At 39.8% G+C, this 27,979-nt stretch overlaps 1 protein-coding gene across 1 annotated transcript in view; it reads right to left on the reverse strand.

Annotated features, from left to right (window-relative positions):
- Positions 1-27,160, reverse strand: part of syndig1l (synapse differentiation inducing 1-like) — a 42,761-nt gene extending 15,601 nt beyond the window's left edge. Inside the window, exons 1-2 of the mRNA XM_034150359.1 lie at positions 26,887-27,160; positions 18,648-19,311 (exon numbers count right to left, since the gene is read on the reverse strand). Coding sequence (XP_034006250.1) covers positions 18,648-19,154 — 507 coding nt within the window. The 5' untranslated portion in view covers positions 19,155-19,311; positions 26,887-27,160. The remainder of the gene's footprint in view (positions 1-18,647; positions 19,312-26,886) is intronic.
- Positions 27,161-27,979: the final 819 nt, after the last annotated feature.

Here is a 27,979-nt window from a genome sequence, read left to right on the forward strand (position 1 = left end):
AAAAGCCATTTGCGTAATGGGAAACAGAACCTAGACGAGTCACTGCATGCCCGGATCATTTCCTTCCACGTAATGTCACAGCTCGCATTCGTGGACTTTTTTGTGCTGCGCCATTAGTTTCTCATTAGTTTTGTGATATGCAGATTCCTACATGTTGGCATCCCAAACAACAGATGGCATTTCAAAGAAAGCTACGGTCGACAGTACACTCCATATCAATTTCGAAATAGTGATGAATCAAACACACCTCCTCCCTTAAGCTTTATGAAACTATTTCACGCTCCACACAACATTCCTCACCAGGAACTGAAACGCCTTCAGCAAAAGAGAGTAGACTCTCGTATATCTGCAAACTGTTTAGGGGGTTGAGTCCTGATTCACAGCAGAAAGTGTCAGTGTTCATTACAATTTTTCAGAGTTTATTATGACTACTTTTGGGCAAACAACGTACATATAAAGTGTATTTTTCCCCACAACAAAGGGAAGACTAAGAATAGAGATTTATTTTTCGACAGTGCCCGTAATGAAAAGGAATCGCAGATTGAGGCCGTGGTTTATATATGAGCCATTAAGCTGCATCCTTCACACATCATCCTGTTTGAAGGATGATCCAGCACAAGTGTGGAACACGAGAAATAAATGAAAGAAATCGAGGCAAACAATGTACCGTTGTGTCAAAGAAATTGAGTTCAATATGAAGCTGAATATTTCAATCAGAGACCGAGGGAATCAGGCAAAACATTGGGACATTATCAAACGTCCAATAATCACATTTGAGATGGTAATCCGACAAAGGAAATGCTTGTCTTTCATTTTTATGGACATAATCTGACATCTTGTCACGGCATATAATCCTTTTTTTTTTGTCAGTTGGCTTAAAACTCTAAATCCCTGCATGTGTTTTTGTGGATATGCACCTAATGAACTTTGTTTTTTTATATATCAAATCATAAGATTACAGGATTTCTAGATTAATATTTTACCAAGGTATATAAATCAGTCTTTACATTGTTTTGAGTCTTCCAGCACCAATGCCTATGTCAATGTGGGATAAACATTTTCGAGGGCTTGTGTTTTTGCTATAAAAAATATAACTGACTTGCATTGGGCTAATGGTTCCCTTTTAGTACTGCATTTCAAAGCTTCTCTGGGTTGTCTGGCTGCTGTGAAATCAAAGCAGCATCGTTCATAAAAATTCTGTTTACCGTCTTCTTTGGGGGGCGTTTTTCTCCTTTATTTACATTTGAGCCAAGTTCAAAATAAATTAAGGAGAACCAGTGGCGCCGCGGCACCATAGCATCCTTCTGAGCTTTCTTATTAAATGTTAAGCTATTTCTTAGGAAAACCACAAATGAAAAAAACCTGGTCCGCTTTGTAAGGCATATTTTTGTGGATAAATAATTTAAATGAACAAGGGCACTTCAGACCACTCTCCCCAAAATATCTAAATTATGTTGTGTGCACTGTAAGTGTTTCATTTCAATAAGCAAGAGTGCAGTGTTTGCTTTGTATTAAAAGTCAAATTGATGTATCTGGGTTTTGGGAATGAATTTGCTTTGAGGGGTGAAACAGTTTTCAATTAGTTTAAATAACATGTGGCCCTTAAAATCATGTTGCCAGATTGATGGTGGGGATTAGTGGGTGGGTGGTTGACATGTGTGAGGGCCCTGCCCACTAATGGAAGATAAAACACACACACACACTCAACATTAAATCCAAAAATAGAACTATCCTAAAGGACAAATTGAGTATATTAATCTCCAAAAGTGAACGAGCAAGCAGAATCTTTCTTATCTGTCTCTGCAGCCTGCACTGTCAAGCTGAGAAGTTTATGAATCTGGTGGAAGCTGTGAACATAGACCCCTGCAGAGATGATCGATATATTTTCATTCTCTTCAAAATGCAATGCGAAGCCAAAAGAAATAATTTAATAACACATGAGAATGAAACAGCCTACATTCTGCATAATGTCAGGCTGCCTGCGTGGCCTTCAGCTAATTCTATATCGCAATCTCAGCTCTGCTCTGCGCCTCAGAGCTTACTGACAATATCTGCACAGCCTTGTGGCTGTTTGGATAATGAAAACATACATCATCCAGAAATGCTGGCTGTTTGGTTGCTGCGGCTATACCACGGAGAAGGGAGAGAAAAGTGAAAGAAACAGAGGAAGTCAGTCAGGCGAGCGAACAATGAGGTCAGCTGTATTCGGTGCCGAGCTGCGGACAGGCCTGCATGTTCTGTACAGGAAGCTACATGCAGAGCTGTCTGGATGTGCAGGAAGGTGATTTATCATAAAACTTTCAAGGAGATTCAAAGTAAATTAAAACCGGCCCCCCATCCTACTGGGAAGCCGTTTCATGGAGCAATGATGTGAGTTTGATCTCACAATAGAGTGGTGAAAGGATGATGTATTTCTGTAGGGGTTAGCTACACAAGGACTCCCTTTATAATAATAATAATAATAATACATTACATTTATATAGCGCTTTTCCTGGTGCTGTTAGCGCTTACAAGCTAGTACAACAAAATAACATATATAATGTTTATGATACTTAAATGTTTTGTTCAGTAAAGTAGTCCAATATAGAAACACTACTTTATCATTTTTTAAGCAAAAAAACCATAACCTGAAGTAAATACCTAACACTGGGCCATAAACAAACTACATCACGTCGCATGACCTCATGCAACCCAGTCTCACGGCATTTCGTGTTATTAGTCACAAAATTAATTTAATCTATTGATTCGTGTTCACCAACACGATTTTCACATTTTTTTCATGTCACAGAACGATTTTAAATGCAATGTATTTCTATTGGTAGTATGTTTCGTGCCTGCAACACGTCTTTTTGTCCGGTCGGGTCTTGGAAGACCAGAAGCTGTGTGGTTCATAAAAACATGTTCTTACTCAATATCTTACCCTAAGCCTAACCCTACCCCTTTTATTTTAAATTGTATAATGTCTGAGTTTTGTTGCCGTCCGTGAGGAAAAGAAATGGCTCAGAGCCTCAGAATACTGAAATCTGTATTTTATGTCATCTTTTTTTCCTTCTAATTTGTTATTATTTGGTGCAGGCACGAAACATACTACCAATATAAATACATTGCTTCTAAAATCGTTCTGTGTCAGAATACTTAAATCTGTATTTTTTTAAATGTCTTTTTCCTTCTAATTTGTTATTATTTACATTGCTTTTAAAATCGTTCTGTGTGACACGAAAAAAATGGCGAAATCGTGTTGGTGAACACGAATCAATAGATTAATTTCGTGACTATAACACGAAATGCCGTGAGACTGTGTTGCCTCACGTCAACACCGCTAAGCTAAAAGCGGCTAATTCTCCGCGTGATGATGTTTAGGTGTCTCATTCAGTCGTTTTTAGGACACATAAAAACCTCAGACATTAATGGTATAATTTCTTGTATTTTATGTCATAGAACCAAACATGAACATCCCTGTGTTAACTACAGACCTTATTTCAGGCTTCTAACCAAAAACAAACTAAACAACATTGACTTCAAGCCGAGCTAACTAACTATTTTCAAGGTTGTGTGTACACATTCCTGCACCACTCTATTATCTTTTATTTTTCCTCAAGTGCATCCATGAAATGAAATCTCTGAAAAGGCTGTGCAAAGCAGAAGTTTTGCAGGTCAAACTGACAGGCTTTAGATTTACTGAGAAGTTGTGCTTGATTTAAAGTAAACCGAATTTTGTTTACGGATTTCCTACCTGACTTTTAATGAGCATGTGTGTGTGCTGACATTCACTCAGCACCTCCCCTATACCAGAATATCCTAATGACTATGCATGCCGTGGTGCTCGCTGCGCTCAGATATGTCTTGTGGGGCGTAAATCCTGTCAACCTGTGGCAACAGGCTGACAGGTAATGGAGAACTAATGGATGGTTTCACCACTCTGCCATGACAGCATAACCAAGAAGAGGGCCCATGTAATTTATTTGTTTCCAAATTGCCTCCACAACATGCAGGAAATGTTCCCCTGTCCTTTTTTTATCCCCCTGCTGCTCTCCATTCTCCGCAGAGATTTGTCTTTATGCCTTTCTTTTTTTGTCCTCATGTCAACTGAATGTCTCGTGCCATAACTCCTGTGGGAGACAGGTAATCATATGGAGTTGGCGTGAGGGTGAATATGAATTTTAAAGGCATCTTTCAATTGAACCCGTCCACTGTGTTCAAAGTGTCTCTCAGGGTGTCACATGTATTTGCTTTTCTTTTTCTTTGCTATGTACTAACCTGTTTACCAATTCTAACTGAGCGCAACAGAGATGATCCCAGTTCATGATTTAGTTATGACAGATAAATAAATAAATATTGGTATGTTGTGAGTGCAAAAACACAGTATCTAGCTGGAGTATTTGTGTAAATTCGCTGTTGTACAAAATAAGTTACCACATATTTTGGCTATTTTAATAAAACAATAACAATATTTTTAATAAAACAATAATCATAAATGTCTCATTGTCCTTACGGATATATCAAACAGACAGTTTTCTTTATGTATGTGTCTTTGATATGCTTTGAATTCAATTAATGTTGTGAGAGCGGACTTATTTAATTAGACGCCACAGGGCTCTATAGGGAAAATGTGAATATCATTCTTCCTCTGATGCCATACACCACATCCAACATAGTCAGATAACATTTGTACAATTAAAGGTCGTAAGCTGGGGGGAGAAAAACATCTATTGGATCTGATAAATGCAGCTATTTTGCCTAAATATATAAGAGATAGAAAACTACACACCACAAACACACATGAGTGATCACACTGAATTCTATTAAAGCACCAACCGATATTAATATTGTCTTTTCAACCATTATATGAAGCAAAAGCCAGCGATTGAAATGAAATTAATGAATGGCTTTACTGTGCAGCTACACAAAGGTAGAGGTATAGAGAGATGCAGAAAGGAGCTTCTTCACAACCAAAGGGAATTCAATTACTTGGCTCAATGCATAAGCAAAGTTAATGAGTGCCATTAAAGATGCAATACGGCACAAAATGACATTTTCAGCACATTTGCAATCCTGATAGAGAGTGAGTATTCATTGGAATTCACAAAAACAAAGTTTGATGTCACAGTTAACACTTTCTATGACACCCATGTCTAGAATGCACAACAATCATACTTATAATGCGTGATAGCTTACACTTTGCTATCAGCACTCATTCATTGTTCTCTGACCGATGATATCATTTTAAAGCATTTTATGATGACTGATAAAGTATCATGATGCATAATAACTAGTCTATCACTGACATTCTGGTAAGCCCACGTCTAAAATGCATACCTATAATGAGTTATATGATTAAACTGCATGATGTGGCGGTAAAAATATAATAATATATATATATAATGACATTCAACACATCTGGGATTTGACAAAAATGAGCATTGCCAACATTTGTTCTTGCGACTGGGTGAGACTGCGTGGTATAATTACTTTTCAAATGCATTGTTAATGATAATGAGTGCTTATAACTCTAATTATACAGTGCTACAGGCAGATTACAATGCATTATTAGTATGATTGTAATGCATTATTAAGGTGTCTGACAAAAGGTTACTATTTCAAAAATGTCCTATGTTGATGAAAAACACGTTGCAGTGTCATTAGGTCTCTTAATGATTCCCTGTTATCTAATTATATATCTACAAAACATGGCGTATGTTCGCTTTGCATAAGAGTCATCTGCTGGTCATCTGGCCTCCCTGTCTGTTGAACTTCTAGCCAAAACTAATATTCAGTCCGTTCTAATGCAGCACCACACTCCGTGTCGTGTCTACAGATGGTCGTGTTGAGTTATTCCAGGTTTAGGAGCCCGTGCCCCCAGATGTGACTGGGGTGTTGTCTTAAGGGTTTGTAATTTATCTGGCGGTGTGAGTGCATCCAAAGGGGACGTCTGGTAAAAAGAAATAAAAGCTTCACCGCACGGTTCATACGACCTTCTGATTTACGCAGTGTCTGGGCCCTAGAGGTCCATCGCCCTCAGGAACCTCAGAGGGACTCTCCGTCTCCACGTGTGATCACAATAATAAGAGCCTCGTCATCATGCTGTCTTCTCAAACATGTATTACAAGCGTCTGGGGGAATGTACTACCTGCAGTGAATTAATGAACAAAATATGTGTTATTTCTCTCTCTCCATTGCCCTGTGGCCTGTTGTTGACAGGTGTGCAAATTAGGATGGTGTAATGAGGCTACAACAGGGAAACGCCACACATCACGCTTGGTATTCTCTGTGTAAACTGGTTGAAGTGCACGAGCAAAACTGGGCCGTGAAGAGATGGGTGATTAAATCTGACAAAAAATAACAAGAAATGCTTGTCCTACTGTATGGGACCAGAATACCGCATGTATATTTCATGTTTGTGTTTACAAGTTCAAGGTGCCGAAAATGAACCACAGCATGCCCGGTACTGCGTGCCCCTGCCCAACTCTCATTTCCTATTGGATCTCTGGGTCTCTCACGGCCTGTCCACACGGCGGCGTGCGTTGTCGCTTGCCGGCGGGGAGGGGCTGAAACTCGACCAACAACCAATCACATGAATCTCCCGCCCAGGACACACAAGCACGCGGTTTGATTGGCTAGAGCTTGTACTGGCATATGATTCGATTGGCTGACGCTTACGCCAAAGCTTCAAAAGTTGAACATTGCTCAACTTTCGTCGCGAGCAACGCGAGCAAATCTACGCTTCGCTCCCACAATGCAGTTTGGCGAAACGTTACGTCACCCCATTCAAAGTGAATGGGCAGAAGCGTTGAAGCTTCAACGCACGCCACTGTGTGGAGGGGCCGTCACACAAGGCAATACATGTCACATGATACTTCATTTAAGAAAATAATTTTATTTTTTAGATCAGAAGGGTTAAACTTCTATGATTCATAGAAGTTAACTCAGGTCATGAATACAAATTACAACTAAACACAACTAATACACTATAATTACACTTGGAGCAGACATGGCCAAGACCAATGGTGCATTCACATGCTTATTTGATTGTCCCATTTCCCAAATTAGGAAGTTTTTCTTCTGGCTTTATTGTTTTAATGAGACACTGAAAAGATGATGTGTTGCATTTTATACCTCAGAGGATTAAAGGGGCCCCATTATGCTTATTTTCAGGTTCATATAAGTGTTTTGTGCCTCTACTGTGTTCAAAAAGGTCTTTATTTTTATCATACTGCCTGTGCAACAGCACCTCGTTTTACCCTCTGTCTGAAACCAGAGCCCAGTCTGCTCTGATTGGTTAGCTGGCAGTCTATATTATGATTGGTCAATAGATGTCTCACCTATTTACCTTTTAAGTTACCATGAAATGTGTTGGAGCACTTGCCAATGAAAGCACAAACCCAATGGAGGCTTCTCAGGCAGGGAGTGTGTGTGGGAACTTTGGGATTTTAGCCTTTTTCAGTCCATTTACTTGGACAAAAACCTATATAATATAACATTACTACGTACATTAATTTGTGTATCCACCTTTTATTCGGATCAGCTCGAACATTTTGCTCATTCTACAACAATTCACAAAGTACCATGAAATCTGGTAGTTTTTCTGTACTCCTGCTGGCAAACAAACTGTCAAACACACTATAAGACCAACAGAGCAAAAATATAACCTTCTTGGCAGACGTAATAATAATAATAATATACTCATTGCATTACAAATCATACTGTTTGCAGTGAGCAAAGGCACACACGTCTACCCTTGACCCAGAGGCCTGCAGAAGGGACTAATTTAACAATATCAATATTAACTTTAGGCCTGTCTGAACATACTCATTCATTTATCCTACAAGAAGCAGGATCCAAACTCATCAGCGACTGTAAAACCGAAACATTACCTGTTAACATTTTGAGATTGCAGCATTAGAGTGAAGCAGCTAGAGCATCCATAATGTAGGGTGTAATCGATTAGCCTCAGCATACAGCAGTTTAATATTGCATATTCCAGGGTTCAATCACATATTCACATCAATGATAAAGTGACCTAATGGAGAGCAACAGAGTGGATATAAGGCAGAAGAGTATAGTATCAGGGACTGGTCAGCTTTCTGTCCCCAGAGTCAGAACTAAACATGGAGAAGCAGCATTCAGTTATTATGCTCCAAATATCTGGAACAAACTCCCAGAAACCTGCAGGTCCGCTGCAACTCTTACTACTTTTAAATCCAGGCTGAAGACTTTTCTTTTTGCCGCTGCTTTTAATTGAACTATTCACATCTTAAACTGCACTGTAACTTTTAACTTTTATCCATGTATTTTTTCTTTTAATGTTTATTTTATTATCTTTTCTTTTTAATGACTGATTTTAAATGCCATTTTCATAATGTCTTCCATTTTTGTAAAGCACTTTGAATTGCCTTGTGTTGAAAGGTGCTATATAAATAAACTTGCCTTGCCTTGCCTTGCCTTGCATTGCCTTGCCTTGCCTTGCCTTGCCTTGCCTTGCCTTGCCTTGCCTTGCCTTGCCTTGCCTTGCCTTGCCTTGCCTTGCCTATCTGTCCACTTATTTTCCATACATCGCAAAAAGCCTTATGTCGCTTAAGTTTGTTTTTAAATAACAATTCAAATTCCATAATCCAACAGACTGATGGACAATCGTTACAAGACTGTCCCCTGAGAAACTGCTCAGAGAACATGTAATCGTCCCCAAGGGGTGATATAACTCTGCATTACAGAAGCATCTCTCTCATTATTTACTTGTAATACTCTGAGACTGAGACGGCTTTCAGGCGAGGATTAACGAAGCAGGGAAGTTTGGCAGAGAGACACAGAATGCTGTGGTACTTTATTTCTTTTCAGGACAGGAACTTTTAAAAGCAAAAATGAGGATAATCTTTATTTTTAATTAGTACTGAATTTCTACTTACTACTATAACCAAATGTTTCACATACCTTTTATACTTAAAATGTTATTCAGACCAGCCATTTTGGCATACAATGATACATTTTAAATATAAAACGTAAGTTTATTTGATGAAGATAAATCTGGCCATTACAAACTGTTCTTGTCACTTTACATACACAATGATCCCCACATTGAACCTGTATTGCATCTCTTCACCCAAATGGTGGTCTTCTTACTCCACCAGTGTGGCCACTTGGAATACCTACACATTTGTTTTATATTTCCTGAGGTTTGAATACACGTGTTAATGAATTAACTAGTTCTGAATGATTACATCCCATCCATTATACATTTTGTATTATGCCTTATTATCTAATTCTATCTCAGTGTATGGACCAGAGTAGGAACAAAATGTGTTCTAAGGTTGTGCAGCATGTTAAAAAAAGTGGGGGAAATAATTGCTGAGATTACACATGGTGCAGACTTAATGGCTTATAAACACTTCACAACTGTTTACCCTAAAACGTGCTACAGATGCCGAAGTTGATTCAGTTATTTTTTAAAGGTGGGACAATGTTTGGTATATTACGGGAATAAGAGCCCACTGAGGCCTAGTCCAATGTTCATAGGTATTTTTGAAAACATGGTTAGTCCTCCCTAGTTCTCCAAAAAATCCTGTCAGCAAGGTAAGACGTGCGTCATTGCACAAAATGTCTCCCTGTGTTCATGTCAACCCTGAAAACAGAGTTGCTGTAAATCTTTACCCTGGAAGGGGTTTTGCAAATGGTCAGTCTTTCAGTGACCTAAAACGCCTTTGTGTGTAGAAAGAAAGCTACATTGAAGAAATACCTGTGTACCTGTGGTCCTGGCCTGAGGCTGCATATGTACAGGACAGAGTTGTTGTGCTGCAAACTCCCACTAACACAAAGAGACAACCAATCCTTTTGCACCTTTCACTATTACTGTGGTCCCCGGTAAACTGCTGAGGTGGTGGGAGAGTGCTTCCTCCCAATGATCAATGATGGTCATTCAGCTGGCATTAAGTATTTATGCATTGTGCCTACAGCATGTTAAGTGTGACTAAATAACATTGAAGCAAACAGCTTCTTAAGTATAAGGCCTTATTTATGAAATAGAGTAAGGGTTATTCAGCGTCTTTTTCTTCACTTTTCTGAGTAATTTTAATCATGATGCCAGCCTCAGAGTTTCTTATGTTGCTCTTTGATAACAGACTCCATCACTTTTCCCTCCAACAACCATTATTCAGTATTAAGTGTCACATTGTACCTTGTACATTTATATTTGAATGCATTTTCTTGCACACTTCATGTACATTGCCCTTCATGGTGTTTATTCGACAGATAGTCCAAATTGTGATCAATAAAGTAAGTCTTATCATTCACAATAATCAGACCTGCTGAAAAGGCAGTCACAATAATGTTCTAAATCAGGGGTGTCCAAACTTTTTCCCCCGAGGGCCACATACAGACAAATATACGAAGGGCTGGGCCACTCAAGCTTCAGATTGCTTATAATAAGAGGAAATATGAAGGGTATATTTCAAGGTTGTTATGTAAATGTGATATTGGGCTTTTTTATTATCAACTTAGATTTGTTAGAACATGTTTTCAACTTTAATTGACTGAATTTATTTGAAAATTGGGCTTATTAACACATGAATACTGTGGGATATATTTGAAAATAATATTTAAGAAGTACAATATAAGACAAGCAGAAGTTTATTATACTTAAGTCATTATACCTTTTGAATTTGCTGAGGGCCGATTCAAAATGGTCCACGGGCCGCTTTTGTCCCCCGGGCCGTAGTTTGGACACCCCTGGTCTACATGGTCTCATACTTTAGCTCCTTAACTTGTACCAAGTGGGAATGAAAATGGATCTTGAAAACATGTATACTGTATCTTCTTGGTACGTGATCGTCATTCAGCAATTTTATTCTGTCACGTTACTTTTACTGGAACCAAGGAAAGCAGCTTCCCAGTCATACATTTCAGAGAGGCGCATCAAACCATGGGATAAATATCGATATTCATTTAGAGCTAGCTTTCAAATCCAATGCTAAAGACTTGACCGCTGTTGAATTGAAACAATTCAGGAGATCAGTTTGTCATTTACTGCTTAATGAGAAATGGGATATCTCTGAGAGATTTCACTATAGAGTGCATGACACTGGCTCATATTGGACCCTTCTGGAAAGGAACAATATGTGCGCACTGAACTGCAGCGTGACCACATTTGAGATTTAATGAAGGTGAAAGCGCTCTTGTCCCCTCAGATTTAGTGAGAGCGGATAACTCCTCCTGATTTAAAAGGCTGCAGAGGTGAGGCAGAGGGCAATTTGGAATATCTTTATCCAAAAACTGATCTAACTATTGATTTCACACCCACACCCGTGGTCTTTCACAACAATGCCTGTTCTTAAATAAGAAGGGTTCAATCAGAAAAGCTGAGGAGAGGCTATTTATATTAAAAGGGTTGCAGAGTGGCAGAGAACCACCGTGTTTGTATCATTATGTGAATATGAAATAGACTGATAAATGCAAATGTCATGCACTGGAGACGGTGTAACAGATGGCAGACAAATCGAATCCTATCCATAGCTCGGGTGCTATTTTTGTATGCAGGTGATAATAGGTTTTTCCATTTTAATGAGCTGAATGCATCAGAGCAAGATTCAGGATATCCAGTATGTTGACAGCTACAGAGCATTGTTCTCGCATTTCATCCGCTATATGTTTCTCCTAATTAGTTACCTATGAATGCATAAGTTTGCTTTGTAAGTGGTCGAGTGCGCAATTTTAGTCAACATTTCTCATCATTTTCAGGTTCATATTTGTCTTGACTCCACTGAAACATGTTTCCGTGCTTTAATGTTCAAAAAGCTCTTTATTCTTCTCATACTGCCTGTGCTGCAGTACCTCTTTTCACCCTCTGTCTGAAACCAGAGCCCAGTACGCTGATTGTTCAACCTCTTACAGATGTCCCACCCCTTGGCTTATCCCGTACAATGTGTTGGAGCGCTAGCCAATAGAAGCGTGAGTGTTAAGTAGTGATGCCATTATGTTGTGGAAATAAACATTATTTACATGATTGACTCAAGCACTCAGGTTAAAGAATGTGTGTTGTCCCTTCTTAAATAAATTAATACAAAATACAAATACAAAGGACGACAATCGAGGCGTTCCAGGCGGGGGTGTGTGGGAGAGAAAGCTCTGGGATTTTAGCCTTGGCACACCATTTACATGCACAACAACCTATATAACACACTGCATGAAAGGGAAACCCAAAAGAGTATGATAGGGCCTCTTTAATATCCCCCAACCAGCTTCTCAATCTCAGGCTACCAGCACTTTTTACAGGGATGACTGGTTTAAACGTATTCTTCCTGAAACTCTTTTCGGTCGTAAAATGTACAAACTTTGGCAGGTGTTTCCACATACAGAGATCTGAGATCCACCTGACATAACTCCTGGTCCCCATCTTATTTTTGTTTATCAATGAGCAACAGTATGCTGTCTCCCTTCAGCCAGCACTGTGTTGGACACAATGTCAGGTGAGTTTCAAAAGCTTTCCGTCAACACTGATAATTTTAGTTTTTGAAAATACAGCTCCATCAACACCTACTCCCCACTATAACTTTGAATGCAAAGCAATAAACACAACTTACTTGTTGTCATTGACATTGTGTCGCCAGACGACAGAAGAGTATAAAGTAAAGCAGCAATTTCTCCACGGCTCATAAATGCTACCTGTTAACTTTTTGCAATTTGGGTGCTGACCACATCAATCACATCACCGTTTCACGCTTTAGAAATCTTCAGATAGAATAGATATAAATACAGGTTTGCTTCTCAGATGTCATCTGCTGTTGGCAGAGTTTATAGGCCTCTGCACCGGCAACAGCAAAGATCAGTTTCATGTTTTCTGGTCTGTAACTTTTACATGAATGCGATATCTCAGGATTGCCTTGACGGAATTTCTTCAAATTTGGCACAAACCTTGACTCAAGGATGGACATATTTAAAATTGCTGGTCAAAGGTCAAGATTACTGTGCCCTCACAAAACCTGTTTTAGGCCATAACTTGATAATTAATTTACTTATAGCACAATTTCATATGTCTAATATGAGAAAATGTATATAACGTGGTTACAGTTTGGATGTAAACTGCAACTTGACGGTTTGCAGAGACATGAAAGAGTGAGGCGATAATGCTTGTCTCACAGCAGGTATACAGTATGTCATGTGTTTTTGAAAATGGATGGAGAGGCAAATCAAAGAAGCTTTGTCTAGTTGGCAGGAAGTGGAAAGAGGCAGACCTCTGTTGCTTACTGGACACATGTGAAGGCTGGAGCTGATAAAAGGACACAGCAGAGGTTCATTTTTGTTTTTGTTCCTCCACCTCCTATGGAAGGACTTTATCTATATGGCTTCTCGGCCTCTGAAAGCAAAATTCTCTTGGCTTTAATCTTCTACGGGAAAATTGCACAACTGCAGCTGTGAGCCATCCAGCACCTTGCTTGGAGGCGCTTAGGCAGGAATAGTGCTCTCTGTACCCTCATGTATATTATAAACTACGCTTACACACTGCACTGATTATTTTCTAATAACCACTAGGGAATAATAAGTGCAAGTTAATGAAAAAGGAGGGTAAAAAGTGTTGTTACTTAAGGGTATATAAACAGATAAGTCTCTTGTTATTTAAAAGTAATACATTGTTATGTGGAGCTTTACTGCAAGGCACAAAAATGTTTTTGACAGTGAGAATACATTTTCTTCAAACCTTTTCAGGAATTATATATGAAAGAAATGATAATAAAAGGCTGGTTTGTCCTCTGCAGCTGTTATTCACCTGTAAAGTGAAGTTCGTGCTGCATTTAATGAATCTGTTTAGAAAATAAAGTGCTATATTCCACTGCAATATTTTCTCTTTCTGTTCCATTTTTCATGTGGGGTTCTGAAAACGGCAGGCTTTTAATGTCTGCAATTTAAGTGAAAGAAGCACAAGCACATCTTGTTCCACCTCCAGTAAAGGACCTTTTATGAATTGGTGAGGATTTAAAGCTCATTATTTTTACACAGTTTCCCGTATTGTGTGTAACACCTGGCGAGTCTCGGCATTTTTCCATTACAGACTGTACCTCTTAAAACCCTTCTGTCACTTCCTCAAGCCAAGTCCTCCTCCAAGTATTAGTAAAGTACACATAAAATACTTCTGCTCCGTGTAATTCTTCTTTATACAGCAGGTTACATATTGAACCGTATTAACATGAGTGTTTTGGTTTGAAGAAAAGCCTGCTAATCTCCAAGTAAGCTATAGGTAAATCAGCCTTCTGGCATTGTCACTGTTTTTGTCTCAGCTATAGTTAGAAAATGCTGATTTTCAGAAAACATGTGCAATATTCATTTGTAATGCCTGTATTGCACCACATCACCGGATTAAGATGATTATGGATTAGACATCGTACAAGAAGCAGATTCAGTCAAGCAACATGATTTGTGGAAAACATAATTTTTAGGGACAGAGACTTTTCGTGCTTTGAGCTGAATCAGGTAAAAGCCACTTCACCTTACTGAATATGTTATCAAATCAATATGAATCACTAAGGCGGAGCTGCATACAGGGAGGGATTTAAAAACTCTAAAGACACAGTTGACATGACATTAGGCCTTGTCACACAAACAAATCAGTCACCCCAACCCAAAGTAATTCATCCCAGTTCTTGAAAAGGTGCTATATATTTGTAACATTTAAATCATATATCATAACTGTCAAATGTCAAGTTTGTGTGACAATTTAAACTTCAGCTATGGAGAAACCCAGCCAATGAGCAGTGCACGTGCACGTGTTTGACACTGTCACCTCACTAACCCCTTGATTTCTTCATCATAACTCAATAAAGCCTGTTTTGACAATTTCACACAAATGTCTGAAAGGATAAAACCATGAAGCAATGACATTTTGAACAGTAATGTAAGTCATGATGAACACCTTTGAAGATGTTCTTTAACTGTCATAATACTGATTGTAGCATAAGCTGCACCATCATGTATTCTTGCACCAAGCCGCCTTACTGTCATACTGTACCCATTAAAAAATAGTGAGAAATCATGCTGTGCAACAACTATATTTTGCTCAAAGAGAGAGCTTCCTAAAAGTCCCCCACAAAGCTGCTGTGCGACAGAAGAACTGAACAGTTTAGTTTGACCAGAAATTGGACATCATGTTCCATCCCTGTCAATCTCAAAAGCCTTCCCTCCGTAGAGGAAGCCTCCCTACCTAAACCTTTCCTCTTTAGTACCGCCTTCACAAAGTGAATTGGAGATTCTATTTCAGTTCAGCTGTGCTTCATTTCAAGTGAAGGTTCAGTAGGTAAATGTAGTGGACTTAAGCACTGCACACTGACTGATTGTGCTGTTTGTATGCTCACACATTACGCCCCTGATTTACTTGAACCAACAGGTATTCAATTTAATCCAATTTAAGCATCAGTAAAACCTCATAAAAATAATCAATTCATTCAATAGCCAAGAGATTTGGGAGATTTTGGGAGATCTCCCTCAGTTTGTAATCCCGTTGCAGTGTTTTATTTAAATAATGATCTCAATTGACCCATAAAAACAGGACTCCATATGTTTCCTGCTGAAATGTACCCTTAGAAGTCATTACCTAGTAGCAGCATGAGCAAAGAAAAGTGCCCGGTTTCAAAACAGCTTCAAAAATATGAACTTCACCTGAAGTCTTTATATCAAAGCTCAGAGAATAAAATAAAAAATGGCAAATTTGCTGCTTTTGTAACATTGAAATGGGCCTTTTTAAGCAGCCCTGTGGAGTTTCTGACCTCTAGTAGCGCTTTGTAACAATGATTTTTCCTTTGAATCCTATTGTTGTCGGTGTTGTGAGCAACATAATGCTTTGATCCCTGCTTTGAGTTACACGCTGTTCATCAGATTAACAGTCTGTAGAAATGTTAAGAGCACAGAGAGCGACGAGCAACACCGCATGTAGCAAACATGTGTGTGTATAGCACATGTTTAAATATTCATAAAATCAGCTTTCTTAAGATAAGATAAGATAATATGGACCTTTATTAATCCCCGTGGGGAAATTCAGTTCAGTGAAAAAACAGGACAGCAAAGATTCACACCGATTAATAAAATCAAAAATAAAATCAAGAAAAAAATTAAAATAATAATGATAATAATAATAATAAAAGACTATGAAATAGGAGATGAGTAAAAATAAGAGTAAAATAACTGTCAGCATATATACATATTTGGTCATCTAAGTTATGAAGTACGGAATGAGTTAAAGTGACAAGTGAAAAGTGAAAATGGACATCTGTACATATATATCGACATATCTATCTACATATTTGGTCTACTACTAATATAATTCTTAATGTTTTATGAGAAAGGAAACCCTTCTAACACACCAACTATAGCTCAAGAATACACACAGAATTTGCTTGTTTAAAAGAAAACTCAAAACGGTACCTTTTTAGTATAATTAATATCATTTTTAAACATGCCCACAAAACCATGTGTTGCCCTCAAAGCGTTTGGTAAAACCCCTTAGGAGAAAGGAGGGAATAAATAACGAAAGATACAAAAGGTTGGGAGATTAATTGTTCTGTGTTTGCTTCAAATTCAGATTCAGGTTTTAATAAAGGGATCTTGTTTAGTGCTGAAAGGCCTGCTAGTATCAGCAGGGGAGTTTTCTAGTCTAAGTTGCGTTGTGTCAGACTGTGAGCAGGCTGTGGAAACACCTCGCTCTTTGTGGTGTCAACGATCTGCTGCTGGGAGGATACATAATGAGTCCCTCTGTGCATTTTCATCTCTGCATCTCCGCACCGGCAGAAACGCCTGATAATGCTGTTTTTTTAATGTGCCTGTTCATTTGTGAACAGGAAGTGTGAATATATGAACAATATGGTAATGTGTTCACTTAACCTTTGAACAGCTTCGAGTTGGTGCAATAACATTGTTTCTAACTCATCTCTACTGTTCTCTGTGCATCCACATACATTTACCAGTGAAATGGTACAGTGAAAACACATTCATCCATGTTTTTATTTATTTGCTCTTATGCATCTGTACATCTGTGTTTTTCTTTTCTCTTTCTCATGAGTGAAGTGAGAGAGAAACCATGTTTTTGTTTTCTTTATGCATGATGTGAAATGCATTGTCCCCAGTCTATATGTACCAGTGTCACGTTGAATTTCAGCAGCTACATTTTCATCACAGTATTCATTCTAGCAGACTCCCTCAGTGTGTGGCAGTCAGTCTATTGGTCTTACAGGACATTGGTCAAACTTCACAACCTATCTCGCATGTCCAATCCCCTAAATCCTTTAGAGAGCTCTGTGCTATTGGCCGTGCCAGTTGAGAGTGAAATACTGTAGCATCTAATATCCCTTGGTGAGCCAGGCATGGGTGATTTATTATCATCTGACGGTGAATTTGACCAGTGTTGGGAATTAAGGCCAAGGTCAGTGGATCAAATGGGATTTGTGGTTAGTAAAATGTCAGTCCGATCCAGGCTTGGAGCCCAATCATGTAATGATACAAGCGTACAAATACCACAGGGATACAAGCATGCTCACTCTTTGTCACATTGAGAACAAACACAACACATGTGTCTAAGCCTCAGTTAGATTGATATATCAGCATGTTCTGGGCCTTTCATTGAAAACACTTGGATCACAGTTTCTCCTTGACCCCCAAAGTAATGTACTTCGCCTGCCATAGAATCTCTAACTTAACTAAAACACAGTCATCTGTATGGAAATGTGCGGATTATTTGAGCGTCCTTGATGGTCTACACTGTTATAAAGCATAATACTGCCGTTTAAGTTACAAATATGTTGTTTTTCTGCCTGCCGAGTTGTGAACTTACATTATCCCTACTGTTACCAACCACTTTTAAACCAGAAAAAGACATAAATACACAACATTATTCAAGGTAACATCCTGTTTCATTTGATTCCCTGTGATGGCGCTGTACCTCCTTTGTCCATGTGTTGTGGTTTAAGTCACATTTTTACAATAAATGTATTTGATCTTGGTAATTTTGTACTATATTTTTTCACCAGATGAAAGATTGTACTCATTGAATGTCTGAATCTTAAACTGGATGCACAAACTTTTGCAGAATCTCCCCCCCGGACCCCTTTTTTACACACACATTTTAAACGTTAAACAGCTTTATTTAGAATTTTGAATCAACTGGTCAGTTCGTTTTCGAGCGGGGGAGATTGCTGAGGACGGTTCGTCTCTCGGAAAAATCTCTTGAATCTTAATTTATTGAAATAAGAATTGAATAAATAAGAATTGAATAAACTAAAGCATTTCCATTACAGCCTCGCCCTTTTGTATGCCAAACTGCTTTTGAGAGACACTGATTCTTAGCGTAAAACTACTTTATTCAGTGTTTTTACTGTTTTAATCGACTCCTCCGATAATTAGGCTGCAGGATAAGATAAACAAAAAATAAATCCTTAATTGGAGAAAGAGCAAATCCCTTGATCCCACACTACTTTACAACACTACAGAAACCTGACGCCTAGTGGCAGAAATCTACATATTGTGAATTAAAGTGCTACCCACAATACAAGGTTTTTGTTTAAACTAAATCAAATTTGACACTGAATACCATAAAACCTGAATATCAATAGCCGCCACATTCTGTTCAAACGCAAGCTTTCTTGTTTTCCTTATTTATTCCACCCATGCATTTTCTCTCTTACCTCGTACTCCACGTACTCCTCCTCCTCCACCTCATAGGAGACCGTTTGGATCTTGATGTTTTCCCCGTCTTCCAGCAGCTTGGCCTGAGGGTCTTCTGTGGCAGGCGTGTCCGCCCCCGTTGTGTTGGACGCCTCCTTGGCTTTCTTCTCTGTGAACGTGGTCTCACAGCACTCGCTTTTGTATTCCTTAGCCTTGATGCTACCACTGTCCTCCTTGTACAGGATGAAGTTGGGCCGGTAGAACGCCTCGACCGCCAGATGCAACGAGGTGGCGTCCAGAAGCTGCTGAGATTTCATCTTCCCGTTGGTGTTGTAACTACCTCCGCTCACTACGTTGCCGTTATTCACAACATTTCCTCCTCCCCCTCCCTCCCCTCCACCTCCAGCATAGTAGTTCATAATGTTCTCCTGGTACTGGTTATTGGGGAAGTCGCCCCCGTAACCGTTGACCATGTGCTTACTGTTTTTGTCCAACAACGGGTTCTGAAGCTCACTGAGATTCTCCATAGCAACGGGGGTCAAAAGGTGACCGGGAGAAGCTTTTCTTTTGTGACGTTAGCTCTTGTAGAAGAGGGGAAAGTGACAGGTGAACTGAGACGGGATGTGGTCCTCACTGGCCTGCGTTGATGTCAGTCAAGGTTTCAATGGCATTCAGCACTGAGATCTGAAGAGGAAACAAACGGAGACAGGCAGAGCTTTTAGATCCAATGTTAAAACTGGAAGGAGGATTTCATTTGACATCTACCAGCAGGTAACAGTTACCCAAACACATGCTCGCATTTGATCAAAGTTTGGCCGTCATTCCCTCAGCAGCCTGCCGAGAGCTGCACCCTGCAGATGATTCAATTAAGTTTAATTTGCCTCCTGACTCTAGACACATTAAGTAACTGACACACACACACACACACACACACACACACCCTTTACTGAGGGTTACACAACGTTGCTTTGCCTCCTCCCTGGTGCCGTGATTATAGGTGATTTGATTATGTGTAATGTGGAAACAGTGCATGAATCTAAACAAAGGTTATGTTACTTTCCTTTTTATGTTCCATCTTAACTATTGCACACATGCTGTACCAAGGTCTGATATCAGATTTGTGCTGCAATGAATTTATATTTAAGTAAAGACAACTGAAGCTCATCAAGTTTGCTCTATTAATCATTGCAAGGTGGCGATTGGCCAGAAGTCCAATTTCTCCACAACAATAGTGAATCATATTGCGTTATGATGGTACATCAACCCTGCATATAACTATCACAAGAATCAAAACCAAATGATAACCCCCTCCCAACAACAAATGCTTAAAGAGAGGGATTTTCCAGTTGCAGAAAATAGGATTAAACATACTGCCAAAAAACATTGTGGTGCACGGGTTCATTATCTTGTGGAGAATTCCGTTATATTTGAAATAAACAACATATTTGTTTCATCTTAACAATGTTCTTAACCTTTACATTACATTATACATTATTGTAAAAGGAGAGAAATCCACTATGTTTTCCGAGAGAGGTTCAAGACGACTAATGAAAAGTCGGGATTTTTCTATCTTATTTCTTGTAAAGAAAACTGTCTAAATGTAATTTTGCCTTCCACCTCTTTCTTTATTCACTGTTGAATATCATGTAATGGTTCAACTGGTTTTAATCTTTCATTTACAGCATACTGTAGTCATTACTTGCATCCTAGATTACCTTATGTTGCATTTTCTTTCTTTTTTTCTATAAGTGTCTTTCTCTTCTTCATTTCCCCCGTTGTAGCGTTTTTCTGTTTGCTTTACTTTTCATGTTTTCTGCCCCATGAATAAAACACAAGCCCCACACTCCCAGGGCTTCCTTTAGCTCAGTAAGCACCGGACAGCCGACAACGTTTTCACGTTTGCTCCCTGTTGGACCTCCTGCGTCTGAATGTGCTGACATTGTTGTTCCACACCAGTGCTCACTTTAGTCCACGTTTAGCTCAAGGGATCGCACACTTCTGCAGTTCCTGAGTTCATTGAGGTAAAGTGTGAGTACTTTAGGTTTATGAACAAATTCTCATGAAAAAGTAAAGATGAGCAAGGGGCTTGCATCAGCTCAGGATGCTATTGTTGCATCCACTGCTGCTTTTCTGTGGCAGGATGGTCTCAAAACAAGTTCAAGCCCAAAGAGTTCTTAAAAGTTTCTCTGCTGGCTGTGACCTCCTAGATAGGGTTGACGCATAATAAAAACTGAATTTGAGGACATGAAGTACATTTTTTAATCTGTACTACTTTCTATTCCTTGGTTCCAACTGGGTGTCAAAGACAACTTTTACATAACGCACCCTCGTAAGTTTTAGAATGTCAGAAAGCATATTTTTCAAATCAGAGGATAGCCACTAAAGTTGAAAGGGCTACAAATAGCATTTTAACATCAATAAATCACCACCGCATTAATACTGGAGCTCGGCTTTGATTAACCATAATCCAATGAGACAGCCTGCAAGAGAACACGCTTCCACTGGCTTGGCCTCTACGCCACTCAGAGTTTGGTGGTGGAGCCTCGGATCAAAATGACTACTTTGTTATCGCTTGAGGAGCAAAGGGCCTCGCAGCGGCGAAACCGTGCCGCGCCACACTAATTGCGCCGCATAAGGCAAGGTAAGGCAAGGCAAGTTTATTTACATAGCACCTTTCAACACAAGGCAATTCAAAGTGCTTTACAAAAAATGAAAGACATTAAGAAAATGGCATTTAAAATCAGTCATTAAAAAGAAAAGATAATAAAATAAACATTAAAAGAAAAAATACATGGATAAAAGAAAAAATACATGGCTGCCTCCTCTAATGATAACAGAAGACAGGTTGTTGTTCTATTCTGAGGAGGCAGGGACTTATTTGTTCATTTCAGGTTGTTTGTCCTATTCTGAGGAGACAGTCTCCTATATTATCTCACATTGTTGGGAGTCCAGAAGTCACAGTTGTCCCATCTTCCCTTCACCTACGGCTGACATTCCGACACCCGCAGCCACCGTCCTTTTACGGCTTTACTCTCCGTGTTTTGGGACTATATAAGCCTGATGTTTTTTGCTGTTCCTTTGAGCAACATACCTCATGTGTGTGAGTTAACCCATATCCTTTGTATGTGATTTAACTCTGCTCCTTCTTGCAAGAATAAATTAGTACCTGATCATTGATTCTCAACCTGGTGTCGAGTGATATTTTCCTAACATACTAGCGCATACTGTAGGTGCGCCCCGCATTTTCGGCTCAGTTGAGGCACCCTCAGCAAGATGAGGCCCCCTCCGCAAGGTGAGGCCCCACGCAGTCTGCATGATCGGCCTGTAGGGAGGGACGGCCCTGGGCATAAGGTATTGCAAACAGATATTATCACAAAGGTTTATAGCGCAGTATGCTCAACATAACTATCAAACACGACATGCAATAGAAGGAAGGTTCGTATTACCCCAATCTAAATCAAATATGGGACAGAAAACAGTCATGTACAGAGCCATGGTCAGTTGGAACTCTTTACCCGTCCATATCATTCAGGAACATTCTCAAGTACATTTGAAAAGGTTGCTAACAAATTATTTAAGTATTATAAAGTACATTTGAACTGTGCCTGTGGCTATGTATGCATATATTATTATGTACACTTATTTGTATTTACTTTTGTTTGGCCTTAGGATGGCAATAATTGGATGACTATTTTAGTTTTCAATTCATACAGCACTGTAAATTGCATGAAATTACGAGCTGTTTTGTTTTAATTTTGTTGTATGTATGTTTATGTATGTTTTGTGTGTGTGAGGACCCCAGGAAGAATAGCCAATGCTCAAGCTAGTGCTAATGGGGATCCTAATAAAGACATAAAGACATAAAGATACATTCTAATGAACTCACTCCCTCTAAAGAGATCCAATGGCCGTCATATACACTGGCAGATTATGAGACACAATGCCCCACCACAAACATAGTTGCCCACACACAGACTTTATAAATGTTTATCTACTCTTTCATGTGTCTCCATTTTTGTCTCTTTTAGGTCATTTTGTGTAACTAACTAATTGTTTCAGTGTCTTTTGAGTATTTTTTGTCTGTGTGTTTTCGCCCATTTTGTGTCTCTTTGTAGTTGTTTTGATTTATCTATGTAGTCATTTTGTGCTTCATTGTAGTCATGAGTCTCTTTGCAGTTGTTTTGTGTCTCTTTGTAGTAACTTTGTGTCCAATTGCAGCCATTTTGCATCTCTTAGTGGTTGTTGTGGTTGTGTCTCTTTGTGGTCTTGTTGTGTCTCTCTCCAGCAGTCATTCATTTAATTCTAGTCATTTTGGTGTGTTTGTAGTCGTTTAATGGGTCTTTGTGGTATATTGAGTCCCTTCCGTTAAGTAAGACTAACATTTTGTTGGTTGAGGTCATGGTGGCTCCTTAAATGTGGCCCCTGGTCCTGTGCCAGCATTCACTAATCCATCCATGGTAATGCATATAGCCATAATACTTTAAGGATTCTTCTAAGTACATCCCTGTTTCTGCCACTGTTGCACTTCTGCTCTGCACAAAATCCACAAGCTGACAGTGGATTACTTTTCGTGTCATTACTTAGGGATGCTCTAAGAAATCTTTTTGGTTCGTCATGCTTCCAGAAACGTTGCTGAAACCTTGTTGGTGCAAAGAGGGGCTATTTTTTTTATTTTTCGCCAAATGGGAATATAAGTGTGAATAAGCTGTTTCCGTGAGAGCTGAGCAATGTAGGACACCTCCGAAATCAGTGGAGAGTCATAGAAATAATACGCGTGTTTATGTGTGCGCACATTTGTATGTGGGCGTTTGTGTTTTGTGCATGGACGGCTGTGAGTAAATATACATGTGCACCAGTGGGTGGAGGTGTGAGAGAAAGAGAGTGATACAAGACAGAGTAAGAGAGGAGGGAGAACGGCAGAGAGAGATAATCCTTATATGCGATTCTCTGGTTGAGTGCCTTTGGGCATGTAGACAGAAGAGGCTGGGAGGCAGGGTTCGAGTTATGTGGGAGCCAATGGGAGCTGAGCTCCCATAAGGAGGGGACTGAGCTCCCACGGACGCAGTGAAATCATACATCTGTGGGGGTCGCTAATACATTACCAACAACCATTATTTTAATCACAAATAATGCATGTGTTAATGTAATGAGTATTATTTACGTTAACGAGGTAAATAGGCTAAAATAAAAACTTGTTTTCCAAAAGAACTATGCATCTCTTGAATGACAATATGCCTGCGCTGCACCTCCAAGGTGCGCAATACATTATTGCGCAATCTATGCCTGTGAGCGTGCTGCGCGAGACGAGATGATGTGTGTGTGCGTAGCCGTAGTTGAACCTTTTCATATTTAAGTTTGTAGCAAGTAGAGGGCTGCTGCTGCTGTGTGTGTGCGTGTGTGTGTGTGTGTGTGTGTGTGTGTGTGTGTGTGTGTGTGTGTGTGTGTGTGTGTGTGTGTGTGTGTGTGTGTGTGTGTGTGTGTGTGTGTGTGTGTGTGTGTGTGTGTGTGTGTGTGCGCACGCGTTAGTTTTAAAGACCCCCATAGAGCTCAGTTTATAACTCGAACCCTGCTGGGAGGTATAAAGAGCTGGGAGGAACAGCTGAAAGCGAATGAGGCAGAGCACTTCTCTGTGTGCGAGGAAAACAATCCAGCAATACAGATAGCAGGCAAGCAGGGGCCTGTGTGCTGCAGTGTTGCCGTGTGATAGAGCCCAGAGGTGTTTGACAAAGGGGCTAAAAGATTTGTGAACAACCTGTAAGCATCCAGGGGCGCGAGGGTAAGAGTGAGACCGTGGCATCGCTAACATGCCAGCCAAGCTGGTACGCCTGTGAGCTTCAACCCCATTACACCCCAGTCAGCACAGTCTATTTCCCTGTGTCAGCCCGTTGCCAATCAACCTCAGACCTCTGACCCTGCAGCCGAGAGAGGGTATTATCAGTCAGTGTGGCTGGATCATGCAGCTGAATACCAATGTGTCTTATCCGTCGGCCATGTTTACCTACCCACTTCATCCGGCCTGTGTCTCCCACAGATATTTTTCCTGGAGTTCTGCTCACTCTGCACTCGACAACAACAACTTCATCTTTCTGTAATTTCATTTCGGAAACGGTGGCTGGCGTATAATGTGCATAATACGGTAACGCCAGGTAGTTATTGATGATCACAGATCAGGGGGAAATGCATGAGAGCTCCTTGCGGAAAATGCAAATGCATCCCAAAGCACATTCGTCAGTGAACCTTACCCCCTGGCCCCCAGCACATGAAAGTCCACCGACAGATTAAGCGACAGAAGAGGATGAAGTGAGTAATGGTTTTATAACCGCGTTGACTGATCCCTTTATGAACTATTATCATCAAAGGAGACTGTGTTACATGTCCTAATCCACTTGAAATTAATCTGAATCCTATTCCTGTGTGAGCAGCCACTGCTGATAGTCTGTCCCCTCTGTCTGCACGTCTATCTGCGGACCTGATAAAACATTAAACCCACAGCAGAGGAGCCTTCACCAGAGGAGTCAGGACTCTTGTCTATAGTGTACAGCTGCACTCTTATCACTCGGCTTATTGTTTTCCACACCTCCGTCAGATGATTTAAAGTGTTGCTTGATGTGTAAATCCTCCACTGAAAATCTCCTCCATGTGTTTGAATAATTCAATGGGATGCTGTTGTCAATAGCAGCCATGTACACTGTGTTGCTAGAGTGGCTTGTTTATAGATGGATGAAGGCTCTGGGTAAATTGCCTTCATTGCCTATTGATCATGGAAGTCAGGAGGTGATGGCAAGGCAAGAGAATGTAGATTGTGTTTTTCCTCCTTGGCATTTGTTTGTAGATAAATGGATAGATGGATGGTCAGATAACGATACATTGATATAGATCATTATAGATTGATGTATCAACTCGACAATACAATATCATCGATGCAAAATCAAAACATATAATCCTACTTAAAATAGATGATTCCAAAAATCTAATGGTTGTGCCACCATTTATGTCCAATTGCACCTCCTCTCTAAACATCCAAACCATGCTTAAACAGGGGAAATGTGGCAGGTCTATGAAATGAATTCATTTATACAGAGCAGAGTAATATAAGTGTCAAATTATATTTAAGTTGCTTTTTTGTGAGTTGAATCAAATTGTATTGAGACAGACCAAATATCGTATCGTTTTTTTCAAAGATAAGATAAGATAGATAGATAGATAGATATAGATAGATAGATATAGATAGATAGATAGATAGATAGATAGATAGATAGATGGCAACTCATTTCAGTAGCCTACAGCAGTAAACAAAACACTCAAAATCCAACACAGTGGAATGAATCTGGAGTGGATTGAATGAGAAATTGATTTTAGAAAACGTTTTTATCTTCCACGAATTGAAAACCAACTACTTTCCGGGGAAGGTTTTTTATGTAGTAGGACTGCAGTTCAAGCAGCGATCAGACTGACATCACTTATGCCTTCCCAATTGTTGCCGGCACCAGGGGTGGATCAGAGGGAACGGTTGGCATTGATAGCTCTGTGTCTCTCTCTCTCTCTGTGTGTGTGTGTGTGTGTGTGTGTGTGTGTGTGTGTGTGTGTGTGTGTGTGTGTGTGTGTGTGTGTGTGTGTGTGTGTGTGTGTGTGTGTGTGTGTGTGTGTGTGTGTGTGTGTGTGTGTGTGTGTGTGTGTGTGTGTGTGTGTGTGTGTGTGTGTGTGTGTGTCATAGAGAAAGATGGCATAAGCTCCTTGCTGCATGCTCTCTTTATTTTCCCCACGCTGCTAAATCTTGGTTGCAACATTTATCCGTGTTTTCAACTCATACAGCAGCTTATACAAATCATGAGAATAACATAAACATATATTGTATCTATTTTTTTTCTTAGCTCCCTTTCCCTTTTTAGTGAAAAATGTTCTTGGAATGCACTCCCTGATATTGAAAGTGTTCAAATATTACAGTACAAAGCCCAGAGATGACTTCATGGCAAAAGCATTTCTCACATCACAACACAGACAAAGACAATGAGATGAGATTTATGCTCCAGCAGACGCAGGTTGGAACTGTGTGCAGAGTTCTTAATCAACAATATCCTCCATCACAACACACACACTGCGATGCTCTCTATTAAACAATGACAAAAAACACCTTTTGCATATGTAAGACAATGTACTGCATTATGAGACACACTGATTGCACTGTTGCAGTTTTACATTTTGCGCGCTATTAAAAGTCTGGGTAGTTTTAAGCTTTTTATTTATAATTGAATGCCTTACCTTTGAGTTCTTGACAATCCAAATATTGTTTGGAGGATGCAAACACTCGCTGGTTTCCGCCTGTACATTATGGCTGGGATTCTGACGATGTCGCCCAGAGAAAAATATATTTCTGAGACTTTCTCATTTCAAGAAATAGCCAATCATTTCGGAACTGAGCAGGTCTCCGCTCGGCAAAAAACGCCGCCGACACAGACGGCTCGTTATCTCTCGCCTCCTATAAATATGAAGGTCTCCCTCACCGATAGAGCGTTTACCTTGAGAGTCGACTGAAATGTTGTCGCCTTCTGAAAGTTGAAACACCCTCTGTGAGAAAGGGGGGGGGGGGGGGAGAGAGAGATATGAGTCCTGGTGCGGGGAGGCTCAGAGAGGCAGGCGCGGTTGGAGAGGAGGAGAGTCCGATGCGCGCAAAACAGAAACAGCGTTCACCCTCCCTGCATGCATGCGCTCACTTTCACGGAATATTTCCACTGTGTGTAGTGGGTAGTTCACTAACAGAGTATGTATTTCCTGCAAATCATCACCAGACAGCAGTATCAAAGCCCCATCTTGGACAACACAGTAGAAATAATTTCAGGCACCACTTTTCTTAAAGCACAACCAGGAGCTACAGTTCGGAGGCAGATGGCGAGCCTACACTGACATAAATGCTTACAAGTGGTACTTGAGTTTACCATAATAGTCGATGGTGGAATTAAAAGCAAACAGGATTATGATTGGATTGGTGGATTATTATCTCTCATGAGTTAAAGTCTAAGGGCAGATATAAAAAGCATCTGGCTTTCTTAAACAGCCACTGCAATTACTCAGAGTGGACCAGGGATGTCTGTTTTGAGCCTGCTGATTTGATTATTTCAAGTGCACAGCAATAATGTCAGAGAAAGCACTCGAACGTTTTTGTAGCACTCAAATTAGTGTCTTTAACTTGTTTGAGTTTTAAAATAGGCCTGAGTAGACAGACTCATTTTAATGCAATGATTTTAATGGAGCTCAAGACTTATTTGGACTTATTTGAACAGTTTTATTCATATTATTCACATGACAGTTCTCTGTATAAGTTTTTGTCTTGGCTGTTCTCACTTGCTCATAGTGG

Source organism: Trematomus bernacchii, unplaced genomic scaffold, assembly GCF_902827165.1.
Source record: "Trematomus bernacchii unplaced genomic scaffold, fTreBer1.1, whole genome shotgun sequence".
NCBI classification, from domain to species: Eukaryota; Metazoa; Chordata; class Actinopteri; order Perciformes; family Nototheniidae; genus Trematomus; species Trematomus bernacchii.